This window comes from Urocitellus parryii, chromosome 5 (assembly GCF_045843805.1).
Source record: "Urocitellus parryii isolate mUroPar1 chromosome 5, mUroPar1.hap1, whole genome shotgun sequence".
In the NCBI taxonomy this organism is placed as follows: Eukaryota; Metazoa; Chordata; class Mammalia; order Rodentia; family Sciuridae; genus Urocitellus; species Urocitellus parryii.
Window position 1 is genome coordinate 61,431,470 of NC_135535.1, and position 25,091 is coordinate 61,456,560.

At 33.1% G+C, this 25,091-nt stretch overlaps 1 protein-coding gene across 1 annotated transcript; it reads right to left on the reverse strand.

Moving 5' to 3' along the window:
• Positions 1 to 10,662: 10,662 nt before the first annotated feature.
• Positions 10,663 to 11,613, reverse strand: Or10a7 (olfactory receptor family 10 subfamily A member 7). The gene has a single exon (XM_026386563.1). It carries the CDS (start codon positions 11,611 to 11,613, stop codon positions 10,663 to 10,665), a length of 951 nt encoding a protein of 316 aa, XP_026242348.1.
• Between the last annotated feature and the right edge of the window lie 13,478 nt (positions 11,614 to 25,091).

Genomic DNA, 25,091 nt, shown 5'->3' on the forward strand with positions numbered 1-25,091 from the left:
TTGATAATACATTCCTCCCTTTATATATTGTTAAATTTTATGTGCTTAATATATTTTGCACTTCTGCTTATGAGGAATGTTTCATTCTAGTTTTCTTTTCTACTAATGTTTTCTCATCCTTTTACTGTAAGAATAACAGTTATCATAGAATGAGTTTGCAAATTTTAACTTGATATTTTTTCTTCTTTAAATAGATAGTAGCATTCACCAGTGAAGTCATGTAGGATAAGTAAAGGGTTATGGAAAATAATATTTCTACAAGACAGCTCCCCAGGAAAAACAGAGAGACAGTGTGACTCAGGAGGAGGGAGGAGAAATTAGCCAAGCATTAAGCCTCTCCCACTACATCCTTTCCCAGTAACAATGGTTCCTGAGGGAAAAAGCAAACTTTCATCCCTTCCCAGGTTCATCCCCAACATCTCAACCAAAACGGAACATTCCTTCAACTTCTTCAAACACAATGGTTCCTGAAGGGAGGAGGTGAATACTGAAACACTAGGCCCTGGACTTTTACCCTTTGCAATTGTAGATGAATTACTGAGGGAAAAACAAATAGTGAAGTTCTAGGTACAGTGGGTCCTAGAAGAAGGAAGGATAAGCACTGAACATTGAGTTGTGAGCTTTTCCCAGTGACAAGGAGTTTCAAACTTTTTACAACTGCCTTTCTGAGTTAAAATTTTAACCTGCACAACTAGGTCCCTGACTGTCCAAACTGCTTGTCTCCTGTCTCCAATGATTAATACACCCTCATTGTAAACTATAAAACCCAGACTCCTTCTGGAAGCCAAGGGTCATCTCATACCCAGAAAATGAGCCCTCCCATGTCTGATCTTGACTTTGCTGCAGAATAAAGGAAAGCTTGCTTCCTGTCTCCTGCCCCCTAATTTGTGGGCCATGTACTCACAATAGGAGTTGGGAGTTTTAACAACAGGAGTGTTACAATAGGAGTTTTAACTAGTAATGTAATCTCATATGTGACTGTTCAGTTCATATATTTCTTCTTGAACTAGTTGTACCTAGAGGGAATTCCCTACAAATGTCAGTCAGTCAAGTTTGACTGACAGTGTTCAGATCTTCCCTATCTTTATAATTTCCTAATTATTCTATCTATTAATGAGAGAAGGGTGAGGACTGTGATATCTGCCTATAATTGTGGATCTATTTATTTTTTCTTCGTTTGAGTCTTTCAGTTTTTATTTAACATGCCTTAAAATTTTGTTATTAGGTGCTTTAAACTTTTAGGAAATCCTCGCAATGAACTGACCTCTTTGTAATTATTAAATGACTCTCCTTTTCCTAATAACGTTTTTGGCTCTGAAATCCACTTAATTGGTGTTAAGATAGCCATTCTAGCTTCATTTATTTTTTTTTCTTGAATATGTTTCCCAGAACTTCTGCTATTTGATTTTTCCTTCTTAATTGAAGCTCCACACGCCACATACCAAGACTTGTTATCTTTCATCTTTTAATAACAGAATTCTGATAGATATGAGATAATATTTCATGATGGTTTAAATTTACATTTCCCTAATTAGTATTGATGATGAACATTTCTTTTTCATATATCTGTTAGCCATTCTAATCTTCTTTTGAGAAAAGAAGGTCCTTTGCTCATTTTTAAATTGGGTTGTTTTCTTGCTTGTGGGTTGAGTTCTTTATATATTTTGGTCATATTATAAAAAGAATCACTTTGGGCTGTGGATATAGCTCAGTTTGATACTGATAGAGTGCTTGCCTCACATGCACAAGGCCATGGGTTCAATCCCCAGCACCACACACACACACACAAAAAAAATCACTTGCAAATGTTTTCTCCCAACCTGTTAATTGACTCTCCAATCTCTTGTTTCCATTGTTGTGCAGAAACTAAGGTTTACAAAAACCAGGGATTACATATAACTACCATTAAAAGGAAACTATAATCTAATTTCCTTTATATTGATTATTGTATCATAGTGTTTAGAAATCTTGTAATTTCTGCATAAACAATCAGACTAATATTTAAGACAATTTTGTCTTCATTTTCAGTTTTTTCAGCTTTTATTTTTATGTATTACTGCCCTAGATAATATCTCCAACAAGAAATTAAGTAGAGTGAGAAAGCCATCACCTAACTTTAATATTAAGGAGAAAGTGTTCAATATTTCACCAATAAGGATGACTTGAGATGTAATTTTGTTTTGTTTTAAGATGACTTGTTTTCCATTTCTAGTTTGCCTTTGTTCTAATATTTAATGAATGTTGATTTTTGTTTTGGCTAATGCTTTCTCTATATGTATTATGATGTTTAGACACAGAATTAAAATTTTATTATTTTTAAAAAATGTTAAATTGACATCATTCCTTGAGTAAATACTAACTTATGACATTTTTAAAATTTTCCATATTTCTAAAATTGACATATTTTAGATTTTTATTCTATATTTATGGCAGATATTATTCAATAATTTCTAATTTTATAAAAATTTGTCATTTAGATGTCAGAGTTGGAGTATATAAGATTGTCATATACATTATATTAGGCTATTCATATTTTCTTTTTTAAATCATACCTATTATTAATATTATATCATGTATATTATTAAGGATGTACCATTAGTTCTGTGGTAATTATCTGACATAACTTTCCTATCTACGTATATATGAGTATACTACAGTGAATCTCACCATTATGCACAGCCATAAGAAGTTAATTTTTTAAAAAGTGGCAGAAAAATCAATAGAAGGGAGGTGTTAAAAGGAGAGGGAAGAGGAAAGAGAGGTATGAGGATCTGAATTAGAACAGGATATATTCCAGACTTGTATAATTACATCAAAATGGATTCTATTTATTCATGTATAAATAAAATAAATCAATAAAAATAACTATTAAACATTAAAATAAAATAAAATATTTTTTAAAAAATTGCATAAAGAGATTCTAATCATAGAGACTCATCTGACAAACCAAACACAAGGACTTTCTGACATTCTAGAAACAACTGCTGAACTTTCCCAAAGTGGCAAGGTCAGGAAAGGCACAAAAAGACTGAGGAGCCATTGTAGGCTGGAGACTACAGAGACCATGTAACTGAATACAACAGATAATCCTGGATTGGACCCTGGGCCAAAACAATGACATCATTGGGAAAGTTGGCGAAACTTGATTCTGGCCCAAAGGTGAGGTAATAGAGTTGCCTCCTGGTTAGTTTTTGGATTTTTAGGATCTAATGTGGTATGTATGAGGATGTTTCTGTGAAAATAAACTTATTTTTAGGAATTTCATAGTATCTCTATCATATTGTAAAATGTTTCAAGAGAAAGAGAAATAGGAAAGACTCTGATAAAATGTTAACACTTAGGGAAAATTGGCAAAGGATATTTAAAATTATCCATAGCATTCTCTCATTTGACTGGATTTTGTAATTATATGTAATTATGTAAAAATAGAAATATGTAATTATGTAAAAATAGAAAATGTATATAATTGTAATTATGTAAAAATAGAAAAGTTAAAAGATGGGAAGTCAATAACTTACATTAAAATATATCTCAAAATAGTGCTTTTTAATGTTTTTAGAATTTTTTAAAAAACAATTAGGCAATAACTAAAACACCTACCATTAAAGTACTTTGCAGGATAAGAATGAAACTTTACTAGACATTATCAAGGAAATAAGTAGCTCTAACATAAAAGAAATGGTATAGTAATTTTAAAAACTCCTTAAAGAGTATCTGCAGTTGAAGCTTTGAGTCAATAATAGTATCATGCATGTTATCCTTACACAGCTTAGCCTGGGACAGTGACGATACCTGTAAACATGGGAGGGAGACTAAAAGAAACAAACTAGTTGTATATTCTGATTTATTTCCACTTCCCTTGGAGAAATGAATTTCCAGTCAATGTAAAATGCTGTAGAATTCTGAACCTCATCACAAAATCTTTCCAACTTTCATCCCCTAAGTCCACATACAGAAGCCTGCAATCCGTGACTGACTCCACCATGTTCTCATTCTCTGAAATGTATATGCAGTTCTTTCTTTCTTTGAAGTGGTTACAAAGCCAGTGAATCACTAAGATCAATGCAACACTGGGATTTAGAAGGGAAGTAGAAACCTAAATTGATATGCAAGAGAATTTTATATTCAAAATAAAAGGTAGAAAAAGATCAGAAACATGCATATGGGATTAAAATTCAGAGAGACAGGGGCTGGGGTTGGGGCTCAGTGGTAGAGCACTTGCCCCTCACATGTGAGGCATTGAGTTCAATCCTCAGCACCACATAAAAATAAATAAATAAAAATAAAGTTATCATGTTCATCTATGACTAAAACAACTATTTAAAAAAAACTCAGAGAAACAGATGAAAGCAGGGAGATTTCAATTTAAACAGTATCCCAAATTTTAGTCAGGAGAAATAAGAACAGGAGATCTATTGTATAATATGGTGACTGTAGTTAATAGCAATACCTTGTATGTTTGGAAATTACTAAGAGATTAAATTTTAAGTGTTTTCACACAAAAAATGACAAATACATGAAGTAATTCATATTTTAATTGATTCAATTTAACCATTCTACATTGTATATTTATTTAAAGATAAGTATTGTACACAATAAGTATACCCAATTTTTGTCAATCAAAACATTAAAATTAAAAATAATATTAAAAATAACAATCACATTGCACTTTAAGTAGCCAGTGAAAATTTTACAAGCCTGAACCTCAAGACAGTATAGAACCATCATTTGAATTTTTCAGAGGGAGCCTCTTCTCAGAACATGATGCCTTAAAATGATTCTTTAACTGAGACTAGTTAAAGCTCTGATAGACTCTTTAGTGCTCAGAGTAACTAGGAAAACGTGCATGGCAGTGGTTGAAAATTGACACAAGAGACAGCTTACATAAATCTTATAGAAAAGAAATTTTAAAATATTTAAATTTAAGTGAAAATTATTAGAACTGATAATAAATTAAGGTCTTATTTGTTTTACACAGGGAAAAAAAAAAGAAAGAAAGACAAATACCAGAGCTGCTCTATCTTCTCTATAGGATCTTTCATAGTAGGAACAATTTCTATCAAGGATTCAAGGATGAGTCTGACAGATGTGACTGATAACTTCATTATCTAGAGTAGACTAAATATCTTTTACCACTTAGCCATTTCTACAAAATAAGTCTTCCCTAACCTTAAGGTGTAAAGAATGTTAATTTATCATTGCTCCTGATTTAGGGGTCAGCTAGGCAATTCTACTCATCTGGATGGGGTTCTCCCACATTTGGGGAGAACTATTGGCTGTAAGCTAGTCTAGAAAAGCTCCATTGAGATGAATCAGCTCAGCTTCAAGAGGGTTGTCTCCAGCAAGATATTCTTTGTTCTGGTGAAAATTATGTGGGTTCCAGAGAGAGAACAGGTACATGCATAGTTTCTTGATTTTTACACTGTGGATGGTGCAACATTTCTCCTGTCCCATTAATTTTTTTTAAAAAAATTATAACTTATTTATTTATTTGTTTGTTTATGTGGTGTTGAGTATCGAACCCAGTGCCTCACACATGCTAGACAGGCAATCTACAACCCCAGCCCCTGTTCTATTATTTTTGTGAAAGCAAGTCACATTTAAAGGGAAGGGGAAATAGATACCATCCTGATGGGAAGACCAGCCAAGACACACGGCAAAAGGTACAGCCATTTTTCTATCCATCTACCACACAGCTCATGAAGAATCATCTAATCATCTAATCAGGAGGCTTTAAACAGCAGAAATTTGATCTGAAGATGCAGCTCAATGGTAGAGTGTTTGCCTAGCCAGAGTTCCTGGGTTCCATCCTCATTAACCTCCTCTCCTCCCCACAAACACACAGAGGGGGAAAAAAAACAAAACAAAACAGAAATTTATTCTTCACATTTAGAAAACTAGGAGTCTGGAATGAAAATGTCATCAGAGATCAGATTCTTCAGGAGACTCAAGATAAAATGTCCCATCCCTCTTTCCAGTCTTCTGGAGGTGACTGATAATCCTTGGTGTCTGTGGTTTACAGTTGTATCTCTACAGTTTCTGCTTTCTTTCACCTTCACTTGCCTATCTTCTCTGTGTGTCTGTCTCCAAATATCTCTCGTTATTTACAGTCATCAGTCATTGAATTTAACACAGAAGGAATGCTTCTTTCTCAGCTAAACTCCTTTTGCAAATTTGCCATGAATACTCCCAACCCACCTCCCAACTCCTCTGCCATTAATAATACATATGTTATTAGTTGTTGTTGTCAAAATTTAGTATCTTATAGTTTTAGAATTTTTTCATTTACATATGATCAAAGAGATTCCCAAATAGTGTCCATCTTGGCCATGATTAATAAGAAATGAATGAAATAACCAGAAATATATCTGAGTTTTCTCACTCTGAAAATTAAGTATTTTTTTCCTCTATCAACCATTTTCCACAAATTTGCCCTTGTTGTATATAAAGAGAACAAATCCAACTTCTCTGAAATTAAAAATACCATCATAGCATTTAGGCCCAGATTCAAAGACCCTTTGAAAAATTGTTTCTGTTCTCTCTTCAGATGCTGCCAAAACACACACACACACACACACACACACACACAAAAGTAGTCATGTATGATTCATGATGGAGTCCTGTCTTTACATACTGATGTCATGTATGTGTGTGTGTCTACATGTAAATTATTTATGCCTTTAGACTCATATTGTACCTTCTGGAAGACTTCTTCTGTGTGAGCCATTTTGAACTTACAAGTAATATGTATTTCTCCATGTGCAGTTTTGTATCCATCAGGATTCTTCATTGTCAAAAATCTGAAATTGCATCTTGCTGACTTAACACAGGAAAGAAATGCTGGAAAATACTGATAGCACACATAAAATGGGGAGAGAAATAGAAGAATTGGTAAAACCAGAACCACATGCAAAGTCCAAAACCACACTTCAGAATTGCTATAAGCAGCACTGCTTTGGCCACAGCTTAGGTTTGCCTTTCCAGCACTGGGCATTGAGGAGCACCATAGCAGGGATTTCTTCATTGCTTCTGGACTCTGGGAAATATTGGCATCACATGAATCTCTACTGCCTCATTTCCCTGCATCCTTATGCAAGAATATGATTGTTGAGTTTAGGTGACATACCCAAAAATTTTCTGTAAGAAATCTGGTAAAATACATATCAGGCCTTCACATCTTCTCTGTGGGAAATGTCTCTGCCTTCCACTAATGCTCATAAAATAGGAGATCAGAGGCTAAATAGCCCCATGTGGTCACTGCCCACTCCTTGCTGAATATACTGAACTGTCACAGCATGAAGAGAACTAACATGAGTTCACACTCATGGAGAATAAAAAAAAATATCTTATGATCATACTGGTACTGATTGGTTCTAAATTCAAATTTATGAATCTTCAACTACCAAGTGTGTGGGTTCATCCCACAGTGAAATCCTATTATAACCCTATTTTATGTAACTTTCTATTTACTTCATTATCTGAAAAATCCACAAAACCGTCAGGATTCATTTATAAAGTTTATAAGTGTGTATATCTTTGTGTTTTTGCAGCCTTTATTTTAGCACTGAAGAATTTTGCTTTATCACTGTAATTACATCATTTTATTATTTTACTTGTACTTAGACTTTGTCTCCAAGTTTAGAGCTCCATTAGGACAGTTTTATTTAGTGTCTGTTAAAGTACAAGCATAAAGTAAAGCTACATATCAGATTATATTCACTAATGTGACTTGAGTGCCAGTGAAATAAATTAAAGATGGAATTTTTTAATGTATTGAAATTATGAACAAATGTTTCCTCTTACTTCAGCAGGATTGGATACTGTGTAATCAAATTGATCTTCTAACCAACTTTTATCTTAGCTGTGCCAGGTTTGGCCTTTGAAAGTCTCATTTGACACTCAAGGAAGCTTCAAGGAAACATTTTCAGAATTGCTTGTAAATTAATATTAAATAATATTATTTAATATTATGAAAGCATACATTTGAAAGTGGCTTATGGAATTTTCAAGTACCTTATAAAGTGTTTTTTGGGATTGTTTTGTTTTGTTTTGGTTTATTTGTTTTCTTACTGTAAGCAAAAAGTCAATAGTATTATTATAAAAACAATGAAGAAATTATCTGCTCTAAGGAAAACTCTAAAGTTTCTGTTAGTAATAAAAATGTAAATTAGATGCCACTTATTTAGGAAAATAATTTAATGAATAAATCTTTTCAATCATCTCTCTGGACATAGTGTAACAATACTATTAATAAGCTGCTAGAACTTTCAAGAAAAAAATCAAATAATTTGAACCTAAAAAGTGAGTCCCATAAAGACTTTGTGGTTCTGTGATTTTATAATTCAATTTTAATAAAACTAGTTGAAACATAATTATGCTACCAATTTTCTGTTAAAAGCCTCAGAGTTTAAATTACACAGGAGATTCAATAGGTGCATGATTTATGAATATTTTTTGCTTGCATCTAACAGGAATAAATTAATTTTATTTTTCCATCAGTATTGTATGTATAACTAAAATGTAACATTTTAATATGGAATATCTACTATGTGTTTTCTTTATTACTGTAAGAATAACATCAAACATTTAGCTAGTATTTGCTATATGTCAGGTACACTCATAAGGTCTTCTCACATACTACTTACTCTATGTTTTACTGTGCTAGTTTATAACCATGTACAAATACACTAGTAAATTGATTTTTACAGTCTCACCTGTTTCTCATGAGCCCCATCCAGCTGGTAGAAAAGCATTGTGATAGAGTCCTCCCAAATGGTCATTAAACTTAGCATTCATTTAAGAATATTTGTATTACGCTTTAAAAACTAAAAGACAGTTAAAGAAGATATAAAGGAACATGTAGTTCCTACCTCAAATTTCCATTATACTCAATAAATATGTACCTTGCCATATCACAATCAATCTAAAATAGCAAAAGTTACAAATTTTTAGTGACTTACATTTTCTGGAAAATTGACAAAGAATTATGGAGGGTGATTACTAATTAAAGAAAAAGTCATACAATTAATAGAAGCATTGGTTAATAATGACACAGAAGAAGAGATATCATTATGCCCAAGTTGTATATTCAAACATGATTATACTACTTGAAATATGAGATTTTTGAAAATTAAATTTGACTCAATATGAATTTTTATCTTTGCTGTTACTTTCAAAGTCAAGTTCTCATGTTGGTAATGATTTTGTCATGATGAAAATGCGACTAAATTTTTTATTTTATTAATTAATTTATTTATTTTTGGTACTGAGGATTGAACTCAGGGGCACACAACCACTAAGCCACATCCCCAGCTCTATTTTGTATTTTTTTAAATTTAGAAACAGGGTCTCACAGAATTGCTTATCACCTTCCCTTTGCTGAGGCTGGGTTTGAACTCACGATCCTCCAGCCTCAGCCTTCAGAGCGAATGGGAATACATGCATGCGCCACCATACACACATTTTCTAATGCTAATTTGTCTTTTCTGAAAAATAAAAGATATAATAGGATCTATCTCTTGACTTATTTCAAGGGTGCATGTTAAAAACTGTGCCTGAACAAATCATGTTTGCTGTTATTATCTCTTTTGCTTTACTATGCTTTTATGTAAATGTTTGTCATTTAAATTATAAGATCAGCTGACTACCAAATAATTAATGACTGATTTAGCCAATGATCAAAAGTCGAGAATCACGTCACCCAATACTAATATTATTTATATTAAATAACCTCTTTAAAGAGGTTATAATTTAAAGAGGTTATAATCTTATAATTTAAATGTTAACATGCAACCCATATAAAGAATTTGCATCATGAATTCTTGGCAACTATAAATTTAAGATTTAATGAAGTGTTTAAAAGTCACTCAAAACATGCTACAAGATTCATCTTTATATAACATCAGCTGCAGAATACGTAGTGGTTAGTATAAGGTATTTACATTCACCTTTGTAATTTTTCTTACCCTTTTCCATCCTGCTGGCTATTCCACAGAAGGCTAATCTTTACATACTGTATCAAGGAATATTCTCATCCTCCCTCTCAGATCTGGTTTGGCCATGAACAATAGACTTGAGAGAGTCAGAACAGAACACTAGGAAGTCTGCCTTTCTCTCCCAAAAAACACAACTCCTGCTAGGTAGATTTTTTTTTATACAGATGATCCTCCCCAACTTGATATGCTATTTTGACTTTGCAGTGGTGTGAAAGCAGCATACATTCAGTAGAAATCATGATTCAGATTTTGAATTTTGATCTTTTTAGCAGACTGGAGATATGATATATAATACTCTTTTCTGATGCCGGGCTGCTCAGCAACCTGCAGCTCCCAGTCAGCCATATGATCCTGAAAGGGAGCAAGGAATACTCTATAATGTGCTGTACTGCTAAACTAAGAGGTTCAGTAGATTGGGTGTATCAGATATTCTTTCAATTTATGATATTTTCAATTTACAATGGTTTTTTCGAGACTTGTTCTCATCAAAAGTTCAAAAGCATCTGTTGTACATTTACCTGGTTAATACTCCTTCTCCTTGCCCACTAATACCAAAGGTGTGAAGTTTCTACTGGTGGAATAAGAGCAACTCTTCCACTCCCTTTTGATCTTTTCAAGTGGACACCACTGCCCCTACTTTCTTTAGAGACACTTTACATGACAGAACTTAAAACACGTCTAACTTCTGCAAGACTTTCCGAGTGACTGCTCTCTTAACGGCTCCTTTGACTTCATTGTTCCTCAAGCTGTAGATGATGGGGTTTAACATAGGTGTGATGACTGTGTAGGACAAAGACATTAGCTTCTTGCTCTCAGGAGACTGGTTGGATTTGGGCCGCAAATAGGTCAGGCTAGCTGTTCCATAGAAGAGGGATACCACAATGAGATGTGAAGAACACGTAGAAAACGCCTTCTGGCGACCAGTAGCTGAGGGCATCCTCAGAATGGTCGTGATAATACGGGTGTAGGAAACCAAAATAAGGGAAAATGGAAACATGATAAATAATAGGGTGGAAGCAAGAGCTTGCATTTCGTACATGGTTGTGTCCTCAGTGACAAGTTTCAAGACTGGAGGACCATCACAAAAAAAATGGTCGACAGCATTTGGTCCACAGAAGGGTAGAGCCATCATCCAAGCTGTCTGTAGCATAGACACAGGGACACCAGACATCCAAGAGCCTATGGCCATCCACAAGCAGAGGGACCTGTTCATTATAACTGAGTAACGGAGAGGGTTACAGATAGCCACAAAGCGATCATAAGCCATCATAGAGAGAAGAAAACATTCCGAGCTACCAAAGAAGAAGAAGAAGTACATCTGTGTCCCACAGCCCACAAAAGAGATGATTTTCCTTGGTGATACTAGATCTACCAGCATCTTGGGCACCATGACCAGGGTGAAACAAACTTCGAGAAGTGATAGGTTTCGTAGAAAGAAGTACATGGGTGTTTGAAGAGCAGGATCCATACTGGTAACTGTGACAATAAGAAAATTCCCCAACAAGGTGACCGTATAGATGGCCAGGAATAAAATGAAGAGGGAAACTTGCATTTTAGGGTTGCTTGTAAAACCAAGAAGAATAAATTCAGTAACTCTGGTGTGATTTTCACAAGCCATACCAGAGGCAATTTCTCTCAAATAATCCAGTTATGTGCATCAAGAGGCATCCAATCAACAGATATAATTTCAAAATAACAGTAAAATTCTTAAACATACCTCTCTTCTCAGTTGTCTTACCCTTCTCTTTTAGTAAAGCACTGAGAAGTTTTACAGTAAGATAAAACTGTAGGGAAAGGAATATTTTGTAGAAATTTTATCACCTTGGTGCAGGTTTTCTCTCATCAGTAGTTAGGTCTGCAGCTCATATTCTTCACTAGAGACATGATATATTGGAGGAGTAAATAGAAGAGTTTAAACACATTAGAATTAAAATAGAATCATTTACTAATTTTTTAAATGATATCATAGAGCAATAGGGATAAATAATGAGCTAGTTTGCCTTTTAAATTTTGATTATATAAATTATGTTTCTACTAACTGAAGTGCATTTTACACCATTTTGTCCAGTATATGCACACATATACTAACACACACACGTGTGCACACACACATGAAACAAACTTAGTAAATGAACATAATGTATACTTATGATTTTGATGCTTTTTTGTAGTCCTTAATGGGCCTTAAGGTTTATGTGATTTTTAGTTATTTTCTCTAACATGATTTGACTTCACTGGGACTTCATTTTTTAAATATGTACATGTTTATAGACATAGGTTTAAATTGGGATTTAAAAAATTCTGAAAATAACTAGTAATAGAAAAGTCAACACTCATCTTAACTGATAGGCACCAAATATCTCTGCTCATGTTCATCCATCTTCTCCAAAACTACATGGTCAGAAGGGGGACCTAGTCACTTTCTAATGTATTTCTGCTCATAAAAGAGCAAATCAAACTAGTATGAACTTAATTAAACACTGTATCTTATTTAGATTAACATATCTAACCAATAGTAGAATTACACAAAAAAAATTATAAAGGTCACATAGCAATAGAATACCAAACATTAGCAATTGAAAAAACAGGTCTTTGTATTTGAAATGAATGAATTTTGAATTTTTAAAATATTGAGCGTAGGTAAATATTGTGTCAATTATTATACATTTTTTCTAATTTAATTCAGAAAAAACTTTACAGTCAAAATAATATTTGAAATCAATTTTACCTCTTGATAAAAGAAGCTGAAAACTCACAGCATATAGGGTCTTCTAAAATAAATGCTCATTGGAAGGATTCTATGCTTTCATTGTACTGTAAAAATATGCTATTTGGGAACATTTTACCTGTTTGTATATTGAAAGTTCTCAAATCAGTGTCCTCTACAGCACAAGAAAGGATCAACTCGAATGATCTCAGGCTATACACTCCTAAAATACCCCATTATTTGTTTCCAAAAAAAGTTGGTGAAGATGTCAAGATTTCATAGTACACTTACAATAATTTAGTGTATCCTAAAATGCCTCAAATTTTACTGCATCTCAGAATTCTGATGTCAGATAGCAATACTAAGATGATGGCTATGATTTCTTTCATATGTGGAAGCTAGAGAGGAAAAAGTAAATAAAAGGGCAGGGATCTCATGAAAATAGAAGGGAGACCACTAGGGTAAAAGATAGAAAAACAGGGGGATTGAGGTGGGGAGGTAATGGATAATGAAACAGACTAAATTATGCTATATGCAAGTATGAATGTATCATAATGAATCCTAATATTGTGTATAATTATAATGCATAAATAAAAAGTTTTAAACAAGATAAAACTCATATGAAATGCTATCTGAATAATCTAACCTTCATATGCTTTCATAGAATCAGATTTGAGCAGTTTTAATTTGATTTATTGGGACACAATAATTTTGACCTTAAAATATTAATTTATGCTAATTATTAGTTTAAAATATTACTTTTATTTTTAAAAGTAGGATAAGTAGGGGAGCAATTGCTCTGAGGAGGCATTAAAGGACTTTTTGCAGAATAAAAGGTCCTATTTGCAAAAACACATCTCTAAGCCAGATTACAGTCCACATGGTTCTTATCAGCACAAATATTTATTTCAGTTTTATCTTTCATGAGAAACTGTTTATCTATTTTAGTTAAATTAAGGTGTAAGAAGAATCACAAAGTGCTTCAAGAAAACTGGGCAATGTTTGGGGTGGTTCCTTGGCACCCAGTGTTAATAGAGTCCAGCATCTAAATAATGAAATAGTTCCATCACTACCATTATGTGTTATTTTTGCATTATTCATACTTTATTTTCATCCCTTTAATGCAGCACTGTGCTCATGTGTATTCACTTAACATCAAATTGAACATGGTATATCACAGATGAAACTTTAGAATGACAGGTGGAGAAGCACACAATATTTAAGCCAATGAAGGTAGTATACTTATCTCTTAGTTGTTTTATGTACAAGGGAGTTTAAATGATGCCTTATAGTAAATATTGTCTTATATCTAAAATCCACATAAAAATAAATTAATGTAACCACTTATTATGTAATGTAATGTGAGTGTAGGAATAATAGTATAGAAGCCAAAAAAAAAATTCTTATCCTTCAGTAATCAGGTCTACAGTGTACCAATCTTATTAAATATGAAAAAGCTACACACAAGTTGTCAATTTCTTGATTTTTGAAATTAATGCATATATTCTACCTTGCCTGGCATATTTAGATTTAATAAAGGTTTGGAGAACTAGAGATTCATAAAATCACAGAATGTACCTCCAAATGTCCTTCTCAGTCTTTCTGTGGCTTAAATACCTTATAACACTGAATATATCCTTCAATCAAAAAAAAAGAGATTCTGCAGTATTAATGTTACAATCACTACTGCAAATTTGTACTGATGGCTTTTTTAAACTTTCAAAAGTTGTTTAGCTGCCATATGTATCACATAGCAAAATAGAGGCTGTTTTACTTGTTGTGTGGTGTTTTAATAATGTGACAGTCATTTAGTTAACTCCACTAACTTAGTTGCCTAGGTACCAAAGGGGTCAAAAAAGATTTTTATGTCCCATTAAGCAATCCAACTTTGACTGGTTTTTCCTAGGAAATATATTTTTTGCCTATAATTCTAGATAAACATCTTAAATGTATACTCATAAAAATCATAATGGATTAATGTTATTACATTATCAGTATTCAGGATGCAATGTGAAGCTAGATCGTCATTAAATTTGTCTAAATGGAACAACATTTCTAACACACTATATGTAGATGAGTAAATAACCCCAGTGGCTATAATCTATAAAATTACTTAAATACATAACAATTGTTATGTATTAACATTCTATAACTTTTCAGACAATTTAAGGGTTCCATTATCTTTTGTCTATTTTTGTTTTAATAAAAAATAAAGTCATTACTTTTTCTGCAATTAAACAGATTTATTATTGATTTGGAGGGGAAGTATTTGTAATATAAAATGCAAGTGTGTCTAAAAATTGAAGCACAAAATAAAGCATAAAGAAGTACCTGGATATCGCTTACCAAATAAAAACTCATACTTCTTCTTTAATTAGAATTCTGCTCATTTTTTAAAATGTGACATTTTCTGAAAAAACATTAACTGATCTTGAAATGTATAGCTCAAATCTTCAGAATGAATCAAACAGTCTATCCGTGGAAACTTGCTTTCCATTGGCACTAAACGGTTGATACGTTTTAGTAACAGTATTTAAAAATGTGACTGGCCTTGGGGAAATGATCCCTGGAACATTAAAATGACTACTGTTAATTAAACAACTTTTTATCTCATAGGGGAGAATGTAAAATGTTCATAGAATCATCCATATTTTCTGTGTAATGATGGCACTTCAGTACCTGTTTGAGGATACTGAGCTACTGGACACACTGTTTAAGCCTCTTGGGACTATCAGTATTAATAAGCTGAGAACATGTGAAGAGTATAGAATTTAATTTTCCCTGAAAGATTTTCACACATTTTTCTGGGATAAATTCTGATTCAATACTGATAACAGATTGAGAGCATGCACTTAAATTTTGCAAGATTTTCAAATTTTATTTTTTTAAATTTTATTGGGGCATTCTAATTATACATAATAGTTGGATTTATGGTGATATATTCATACATGCACAAAGCATTATTTGCTCTACTTCATTCCCATATCTCCCCTTTCTTTCTCCAGGTCCCCTTTCTCTGCTTTCACCCCCTTCATTTTTCTCTGTCTAGCTTTCATATATGAGAGAAAACACATAACCTTGGAGTTTGGCTAATCTCACTTAGCATGATGTTCTTCAGTTCTAAATCTTTACCATTTTCTTGCAAATGCCATAATTGTAATTCATTTATTTTTTTTATTTTAAGCATAATTTTGTAATAATCCTTAAAGTTATTAAATGCACTAAACTCAGCTAATAATTGGCACATATTTTGTTGTTGTTTGAGACCTTTAGTAGGTTAACTATTGGTATGTTTTACTTGGTGAACAAAACCAGGATTCATATATTATTACATGGCAGTTGTACCTTATAATGTCTAAATGGTTAAAGTTACAAAGAAGTATTGGAAGTTTTTTATCCTTGGCCATTTTTATTCTGAGGCTATTTTAATCTAGATAAATAACATTAAATTTTGAAGTATAATGAGCTAACAAAACTATAGAAATAACTCATTTCATTTTATTTATTGCATAATCAAATATATTAGGTATATACAAACAGTATAGTCACAAATTAGTGCAGTGGGGTAATTAAAAAAATTCTAATGAAATCTTTAGAGGGGAAGAAAAGCCATGAAATACCCCCAGGAGTTTAAGGTCAATATATGCATGAACAGGGGCCTTCACAAAGGCTAGATAGGATGGCTTATTACTTTCATTTTACCTCCCTCCAGAAAAGAAATGGATGCTTCCTAAATGTGTAAAATTTAAAGGAAAAATTCCTTTATCTTTATTTTCTTGGGAAACCAAATAAGAGTAGTATAATAGGTTAATTATTTTTACTTTTTTAAATTCTCCATGGAGTACATGTATATATATATATATATATATATATATATATATATATATATATATATATATTTAAGTTATATATATATAACTTAAATACGCAAACACACACACACAAATGTGTGTGTGTGTATGTGTGTGTATCCCTAGCCATTTCAAAGTTAAGACATATTTGGAGCTGGGGATGTGGTAGAACATTTCCCTAGCATGCATGAGGTCCTAGGTTTAATCTCCAGCGTGGACCAAAAAAAAAAAAAGAAGTATTTATTCTGTCTCCATTCACATCAGTCCCAAATACATAATTATACACCATACTAAAGGGAATGTTTATAATACTGAGCAAGAAAAATCAAGTAAAAAAACAGTCCATTCCTGAACCATGAATCAAGCTTTTATTTTATTTGTTAAAAATCAAACAAAATATTATTATAACCTCAGCAAGAATTCCATGAAAATCCCCTTCTGAAAAACAGTTAAAACTTCAGTGGAGCCAGTTCCGCATTAGCTACTCCTAAATAATAATCACACATGTATCCTTCACATAACACAAGTGCACACACATACACACACACACACACAAAAAAAAAAAACAGAGCACAATCATCACTACAGAGCAGCACATTCCTTTATCAAAAGTTCCCTTGGCCAGCCGCAGTGGTGGGGGCCTGGTGCAGTGACTCCGGATGCTGAGGAAGGAGGGTAGAAAGTATGGTAGACACCAGTCTCAAAAAATTTAAAAGGCTGAGGATGTGGTTAAACACCCCTGGGTTCAATCCCCAGTACCAAAAACAAAATAAGTGAACAACAAAAAAGTTTCCTTAAGTTAAAGTGTATGATTCATTCATTGATTACATATTACTGCCACCTTGTGGGTGATTCATCTTAATTATTTTAGCTAAAACTTTTTCACATCAAGATTTTGTATTTCCCTGGGAGAAAAAAAAGTCGATGATTCTTTTCCTATAGACATTTTGGTTCACCTACCAACTGGTAGACAGACTGTTAAGTGGTAAATTTGAAGACTAACAATAGAAAGACTCCTATCCCCAAAAGACTGCATTGTCAAATTCTCCTTTGGTGAAATTCATTTTTGAGAAAATAAAGGATGAAGAAATGTCAGCAAGAGAGGCTATTTAATGGCTTCATGAAACACATCAAAAAGTGACCTCACTTGTTCTAGTATTTGGTCCACAGACTTGAGTTTCAGAAAATAAATTTAAAGTTATTTCAAAGTTTGTCTTCCATTTGGGAATAAGGAACACAAGTCAAACTCATCTAAAAGTAGAGTTTAAACACTAAAACTTTATAAATAAAAAGGGTATATAAAATACCATTTTGTACTTTAAACTGGGGAATGTATATTTTTAATAAGCTGACTATCCATTCTCTACTAACTTGAAAGTTACTCTTTTTTTTAAAGAGAGAGATTTTTTAATATTTATTTATTTATTTATTTATTTATTTATTACTGTTGGTAGTTCAAAACATTACATCTATTTTGATATATTTCACAGTTTGATTCAAAAGGGTTATGAACTCCCATTTTTACCCCGTATACAGATTGCTGAATCACATCAGTTACTTCAATTACATTTCCATTGATTTACATATTGCCATTCTAGTGTCTGATGAATTCTGCTCTCTATCCTATTCTCTACTATCCCCCCTCCCCTCCCCTCCCCTCCCCTTTTCTCTCTCAACCCCCTCTACTGTAAAACACTTCTTCCACTTGTATTATTCTTTCCTTACCCCTCACTTCCTCTTGTATGTAATTTTGTATCACCCTGAGGATCACCATCCCTTTCCATGCAATTTCCCTTCCCTCTCCCTTTCCCTCCCCCCTCTCATCTCTATTAATGTTGATCTTCTTCTCCTGTTCTTTGTCCCTACTCTGTCCTTAATTACTTCCCTTATATCAAAGAAGTCATTTGGCATTTGTTTTTTAAGGATTGGCTAGCTTCACTTAGCATAATCTGCTCTAATGCCATCCATTTCCCTCCGAATTCTATGATCTTGTCGTTTCTTAATGCAGAGTAATACTCCATTGTGTATAAATGCCACATTTTTTTATCCATTCATCTATTGATGGGCATCTAGGTTGGTTCCACAATCTTGCTATCGTGAATTGTGCTGCTATGAACATCGATGTAGCAGTGTCCCTGTAGCATGCTCTTATTTTTTAGTTTTCGGTGGACACAACATCTTTATTTTATTTTTGTGTGGTGCTGAGGATCAAACCCAGCACCCCACACATGCCAGGCGAGCATGCTACCGCTTGAGCCACATCCCCAGCCTGAAAGTTACTCTTTAGTAGTCAATTCACTCAAGTAACTAAAAACATCTAAGCATAACACCACATAGCCCACTCAATAAATGGGTAAATAAATGAAACAGACATTTTTCTAAAGAAGAAATTCAAATAGCCAACAAATATATGAATAAAAAATGTTCGACATCTTTAGCAATCAGGGAAATGCAAATCAAAATTACATTAAAATTTCATCCCACTCCAGTTAGAATGACAATCATCAAGAATATAAATATTCATAAATGCTGGCAAGGATGCTGGGGAAAAGGAACACTTATACACTATTTGTGTGATTATAAATTAGTACAGCCACTATGGAGATCTGTACAGAATTTCCTCAAAAGACTAGAAATCACCATATGATACAACCATATCACTCCTCAGTATTTATCCAAAAGAATTAAAGTGGGCAAACTATACAAGTGATACATGGATAACCATCTTTATAGCAGGGCAACTCACCAGAGCCCACTCATGAAGTCAACCTAGATGTTTGTAAAGAGATGAATGGATAAAGGAAATGTTGTGTGTATACACCCTGGAGCTTTATTCAGCCACAAAGACCAAAATGATGTGATTTATAGAAAAATGGATGGAACTCAAGAACTGTATGCTAAATGAGATAAATCAGACTCAGAAAGTCAAGATTATATGGTTTTGCTGATATTTAGAAGATAGAAAACGGAAAGGCAAAGGAACCTCATGAAAATAGAAAAGAGACTAGTTAGCTAGAGGAAGGGGATCAGGAGGGAGAAGGTAATGAAAGTGGGGGGAAGAGGACAATGAAACTGTGAGTTGTACACATATAAATTTATTACAGTGAATCCCATTCTTATGTAAAACTACAATGCACCAACTAAAAAATAATAAAATAGAATTTAAAATACTGAATGCCCTTATGAGAACTTTCTCATACAGGCTTTGGAAATTTGTGTTTATCGTCAATTTACAAGAATAGTTAATATCCCTTTTAAAATATCAGAATATTTTTGTGTTCTTTCCATATTCTGTCCCTCAGACAGCATTAAATAAGCAATTCAGTATACAAGTACTATAGAATTTTTCTTTTAATATGCTTACGACAAACAGTCAAATCCTAACCATCAATAGTAAGGAAAGACAGTTAAGTGGATATAAGACCAACTGCAAATATAGATGATTTGGATGTCCATTGACATTTCATTATTTTTGCCTAACTATATAATTTTAAACAAAGTAATTAGCAATTATTTCCTTTAAAGCAAAGTGGTGACTATCCTTGTTTTACAGGAAAATTTTGAGGGTAATCAATAATTCATCAGTTAATAAAAAATAAATGATTCTAGTCAAGCATCTACGACAGAGCTCTAGCACGATGAAGATCATAAGCATTAGGTTCATTTTCCCTTGGTAATCCTGTTCTTTTTTCATAATAGAGACCACTGTATCTTCAAACCAGATGAATATAGATAAGCACCAATTCTTCAAAATTATTCCTAATAAAAATTTTTGTTAATAATAAGACTTATGGATTCAAATAATGTTCTAAGTGTTTTTTGTTTACTTATTCCTTTTTCCTTTTCAGTGCTGGTGATCAAACTCAGGCCTCCTGCATGCTGGACAAGTGCTCTGCCACTCAGTGTCATCCCAATCCCTGTTTACTCCTTTCGTTTTCACAAAAGTTTACTGAAGCAAAAAATATTCATATTTCCACTTTATAGATGAAGACATGGACACAAAGGAAGCTTTTTAATTGCCCCAAATCAGTTATTAAGCTGAGAATGAGGGTAAATATTTAAGCATTCTGACACCAAAAACCATTTTTTATTTATTTTGTAGTCATTCTTTTTAGTTATACATGACATTAGAATTTAGAAATATCATGCATACATGGAGTATAACTTCCTTTTCTTGTGGTTGTACATGATGTGGAGTTACACTCATCATGTATTCATATAAGAACATAGGAAAGTTATATCCAATTCAGTCTGTCGTGTTTCCTATTCCCAATGCCCCCCACCACCCGGCTTCCTTTCATTCTCCTTTGTCTAATTCAGCGAACTTCTATGCTTCCCTCCCTTCCCCACTTATTGTGAGTTAGAATCTGCATATCAGAGAGAACATTTGATCTTTGATTTGAGCGGGGATTGGCTTATTTCACTTAGCATGATAGTCTTCAGATCCATTTATTTTGGCAAATGACATAATTTCATTCTTCTTTATGGCTGAGTAATATTTCATTGTGGATGTATACCACATTTTTTTATCCATTCATCCATTGAAGGAAATTACTCAATGGCATCTGTTCCATAAGCTTAGCTATTATGAATTGAGCTGCTATAAACATTGACATGCATATGTCACTATAGTATGCTGATTTTAAGTCCTTTGGTATAAACTGAAGAGTGGAATAATTGGGTCAAATGGTGGTTCCGTACTGCTTTCCAGAGTGGCTGCACCAATTTGCAGTCCCACCAGCAGTGTGCTTTTCCCCCACATCCTCACCAACACCTAATGTTGCTTGTATTCTTGGTAATCCCCATTCTGATTGGAGTGAGATGGAATCTCAGTGCAGTTTTAACTTGCATTTCTCTGATTGCTAGAGATGTTGAATTTTTTTATATATACTTGTTGACCAATCATATTTCTTCTAATGTAAAGTGCCTGTTCAGTTTCTTTGCCCATTTATTGAGTGAGCAAAAACCATTTTCTAACAGCTAAATTACATTGACATGAAATTGTTCATATTATTACTAATTTCCAAAATTATCAGTTTCTGATTTCTTTTCATTTAACAGTTAATGGCTCAACATATATATCCTTCTCCTTCTACATTTAGTGCAAATAGCAAGAGATTTCAACATTTTGCTGGGAAATTTCCTCAGCTAAACATTAAAATTTTATCATTTTCAAGTTTTGCTTTCCACACAAATGCAAAATGTAGTTCTCCTAAACTTACTGCCACTGTGTAACAAGCATCCCATTCCTGCATCTTCCAATAATACATCCCTCATTTCCTTCCAGTCCTCACCAGCAGTGTCTTTAATAACTATATCTTTATCAGTGAAGTATTCATGGAAATTTAGGTATTCTCACAATTTTTGTTAACAGTTTTTTTTCATCTACTACACTGAAATTTATCTAGGAGAGCTGAAGACAGTAAAAGTAAAAATACTGTACATGTTGTATTAAGGCAAACAGCTGACTTTGAATCCCAGCTCTACTCCTCTGTACCTATAATATTTTGGGAAATTAATAGTTCTGTTTAATTTTCATGGATTTTATAGTGGAGATAGCAATAATAACTGTTCCAAACAGTTTTTACTAAAATTAAATAAAGTAGTATGTATGTACACATTTATTTTAATATGCAATTATATAGAGAGAATTATATTATATATATACTACTCATTTAATTCATATATGTATAAATTGTCAAACATTTAACTAAAAATTATAAGCACCAAACTATTAGCTTCTGTTATTAGTCATAATATTACTATTATTGTTACAAAGGTGATATTAATATTATAATTAATAAATGAATTTAAATTCTCTCAAAAATTTTTTGGAATAAATTACAATGAATTCTATCTCAAGTCAAACATTTTAAGTAATAGATCTCAATATGACAAACATGTCTATTTGTAAACATGAGGAATAGTGTTTGAATTAATATTTAAATTCCAAAATTAAAAGTTATACAGGTAAGATTATACTATTATATTTCCAAAATGTGGGAAAGAAAAACTCTCTTAGCTGGCTCCTTTGCACCAGCCATTAAACAGGTTTATGGTTCGCTCATCATAAAAACAGCAAATAGGGCTGGAGTCATAGCTTAGTGGTGGAGCACTCGCCTAACGTGTGAGGCCCTGAGTTATATCCTCAGCACTGAAAACAACAAAACATAGTGAATGACAGTCATAACTAATCTCTTCCTGTTCTTCTTTTTCTCTAGCTACTTATTCTTTCTCTTGTCCTTCATGGCCAAATGTCTCTAAATTGTTGCTTCTGTTAGTTTTCTTAACTTTTTAAGTTTCATTTACTCAAGAATAACTTCAATCTGATTCATGCTTTTGCCTGTCTTTCAAATTCATGTGCAAGTAGAAATCAAAGGATTACTGAAAAGTATCATTTCACAACTTCTCAGAAATATTTGGCACAGTTAATCATCCCTGTTTAAGTATTCTCCTTGCCTTCAAAAACAGCACATTTCCACAATCTACTCTTTCATATCAAGGATCCCCCCTCCTCCTCCCCCTCCTCCTCCTCCTCCTCCTCCTCCTCCTCCTCCTCCTCCTCCTTCTTCTTCTTCTTCTTCTTCTTTCTCTCTCTCTCTCTCTCTCTCTCTCTCTCTCTCTCTCTCTCTCTCTCTCTCTCTCTCCCTAGTAGGACCACTCACAGCCTCATGCATTAGAGAAGGAAAAGAGGTATGAGAGGTATCATAATGGGATCTGGAGCTTGTTTTGTTGGCCATTATCTTACCAAATATCCAAGGCAGATCTAAGGCAGCATGATGAGACTTTTCTATCTTTAACACCTCACATCCAGGCATATTCCCAAATTATTATTTTTTTAATATTATCCCTTGATTTTAAAACAAGATTGAGAAACAACACAGGGTCCAGGTGGAGTTAAAGCAAGAGACCTAAAACAATAAAACAGCAAAGATTCCGCTCAACTGGAAGACTGCCACCTGGCCACTTTGGTATCGTCATACCTCTGAGTCAAAAGGCTATAGAGGAAGTTATGGTGTTGGTTGGTGATTGACTCAAACTATTTGGCAAATGAAAAACAATCTGACTTTCAACCTTGAAAAGGTTAAGTAAGGTTTAAGAGATAGGAGATGACATTATCCATAAAAACTACTACCCCAAGTATTGGTGCCAATTAAAAGAGAGCAAATTTGTGTCTCTATGATAAAGAAGTGGTTTGAATATAGAATAAGAATTTATCTCAATAATTATTTTTCTATCTTTCATTTTCTGACTCTGGGGAGTCAGAAATTCGAAAACTCCAGGGTAGAGCTGTATATCACACAGACATTTTACACAAGAGAAATATAAATTATGTCCTGTCAACTCCTTTATTATTGTTCAACTTTGCCATGAATCATTGATTTTTTAAAATCGATGCTAAAACTATTATTTTTCTTAGAGTAGCCTTCACAAAAACATATGTAACATTTTTTTTTACTTAATCAGTGCTGAAGACTGTTAGTGGAAGTTCCAAGAATATATTCACATGGAGCATGTTTAGATGTGCTTAATTTTTCAAAATTATGAGTAAAACATTCCTCATGTCCCACTACTTAAACTGAATTGGTTAGACTATTTTATTATTTCTTTCTCTATTTATGTTCACTTAGTCCTGTGAGTAAACAATGAAATATATGATCAGGTTTTAAAGTATTTGTTCATCAGAGAATCCATTATTTTAAATATTTGAGTCTTTCATACAAGGTGGTAAGAAGCTACTAAATTTACCCTTATAATTAAAAACCTCCAATACCCTTGAAAATGCACATTGAGGAATATCTTTGGACCTCTCTTTGTTTCTTTCTGCATACTTTCATTGACTTGAAGCAGTTGGTTATTTCCTTTATTTGTTTTCCAATACAAAACGCCACCTTTGTAATAACATAAGAGAGATTTGGATTTGAAGATTTTCTCTATGGAATTCTGTTCAAAATGCTCTTTATCTTTTAACATGCTTTAATATGATTCACTAACAGGCAAGGCAATTATTTTATTTTTGGCAATGCTAAGGGGTAGTGGTGATTACTATTCCAACTGTTGTTAACAATCATGTGGTACATGTCCAGACACTGAATAATCACACAAGAGCAGTTGTTATTTATTTTATTAATACTGATTAACTTTGATAAAAAAATTGTTTTAAGTTACTTTGAGACATTAATCTATACTCAAAAATTAATTTTTCAAGAGAATTTATTGTATTTCTTGCAATTGTAATTCTACTTCCAGCCATATTTCAGTGTTTCTCATGCTCTGACTCCTTATAATCAAGTAAAGAACATTAATTAAAATATTATTGAGAAGCAAGTTAAGTCCTACAGACAGGTATAGTGTGCATAATATTGGCTTTCAGTCCTGAAAAACAATTTTTGTGGTTGTTGTTACTATTTTTAGTGCATTTTAATTGTACAGAACAGTGTGCTTCACTGTGACATATTCTTTAAGCATGTCCACTCCCCTTAGTCTCTCTTACCCTCCTTTCATACCTCACCATGACCCCCTTGCTCTTCCCTAATA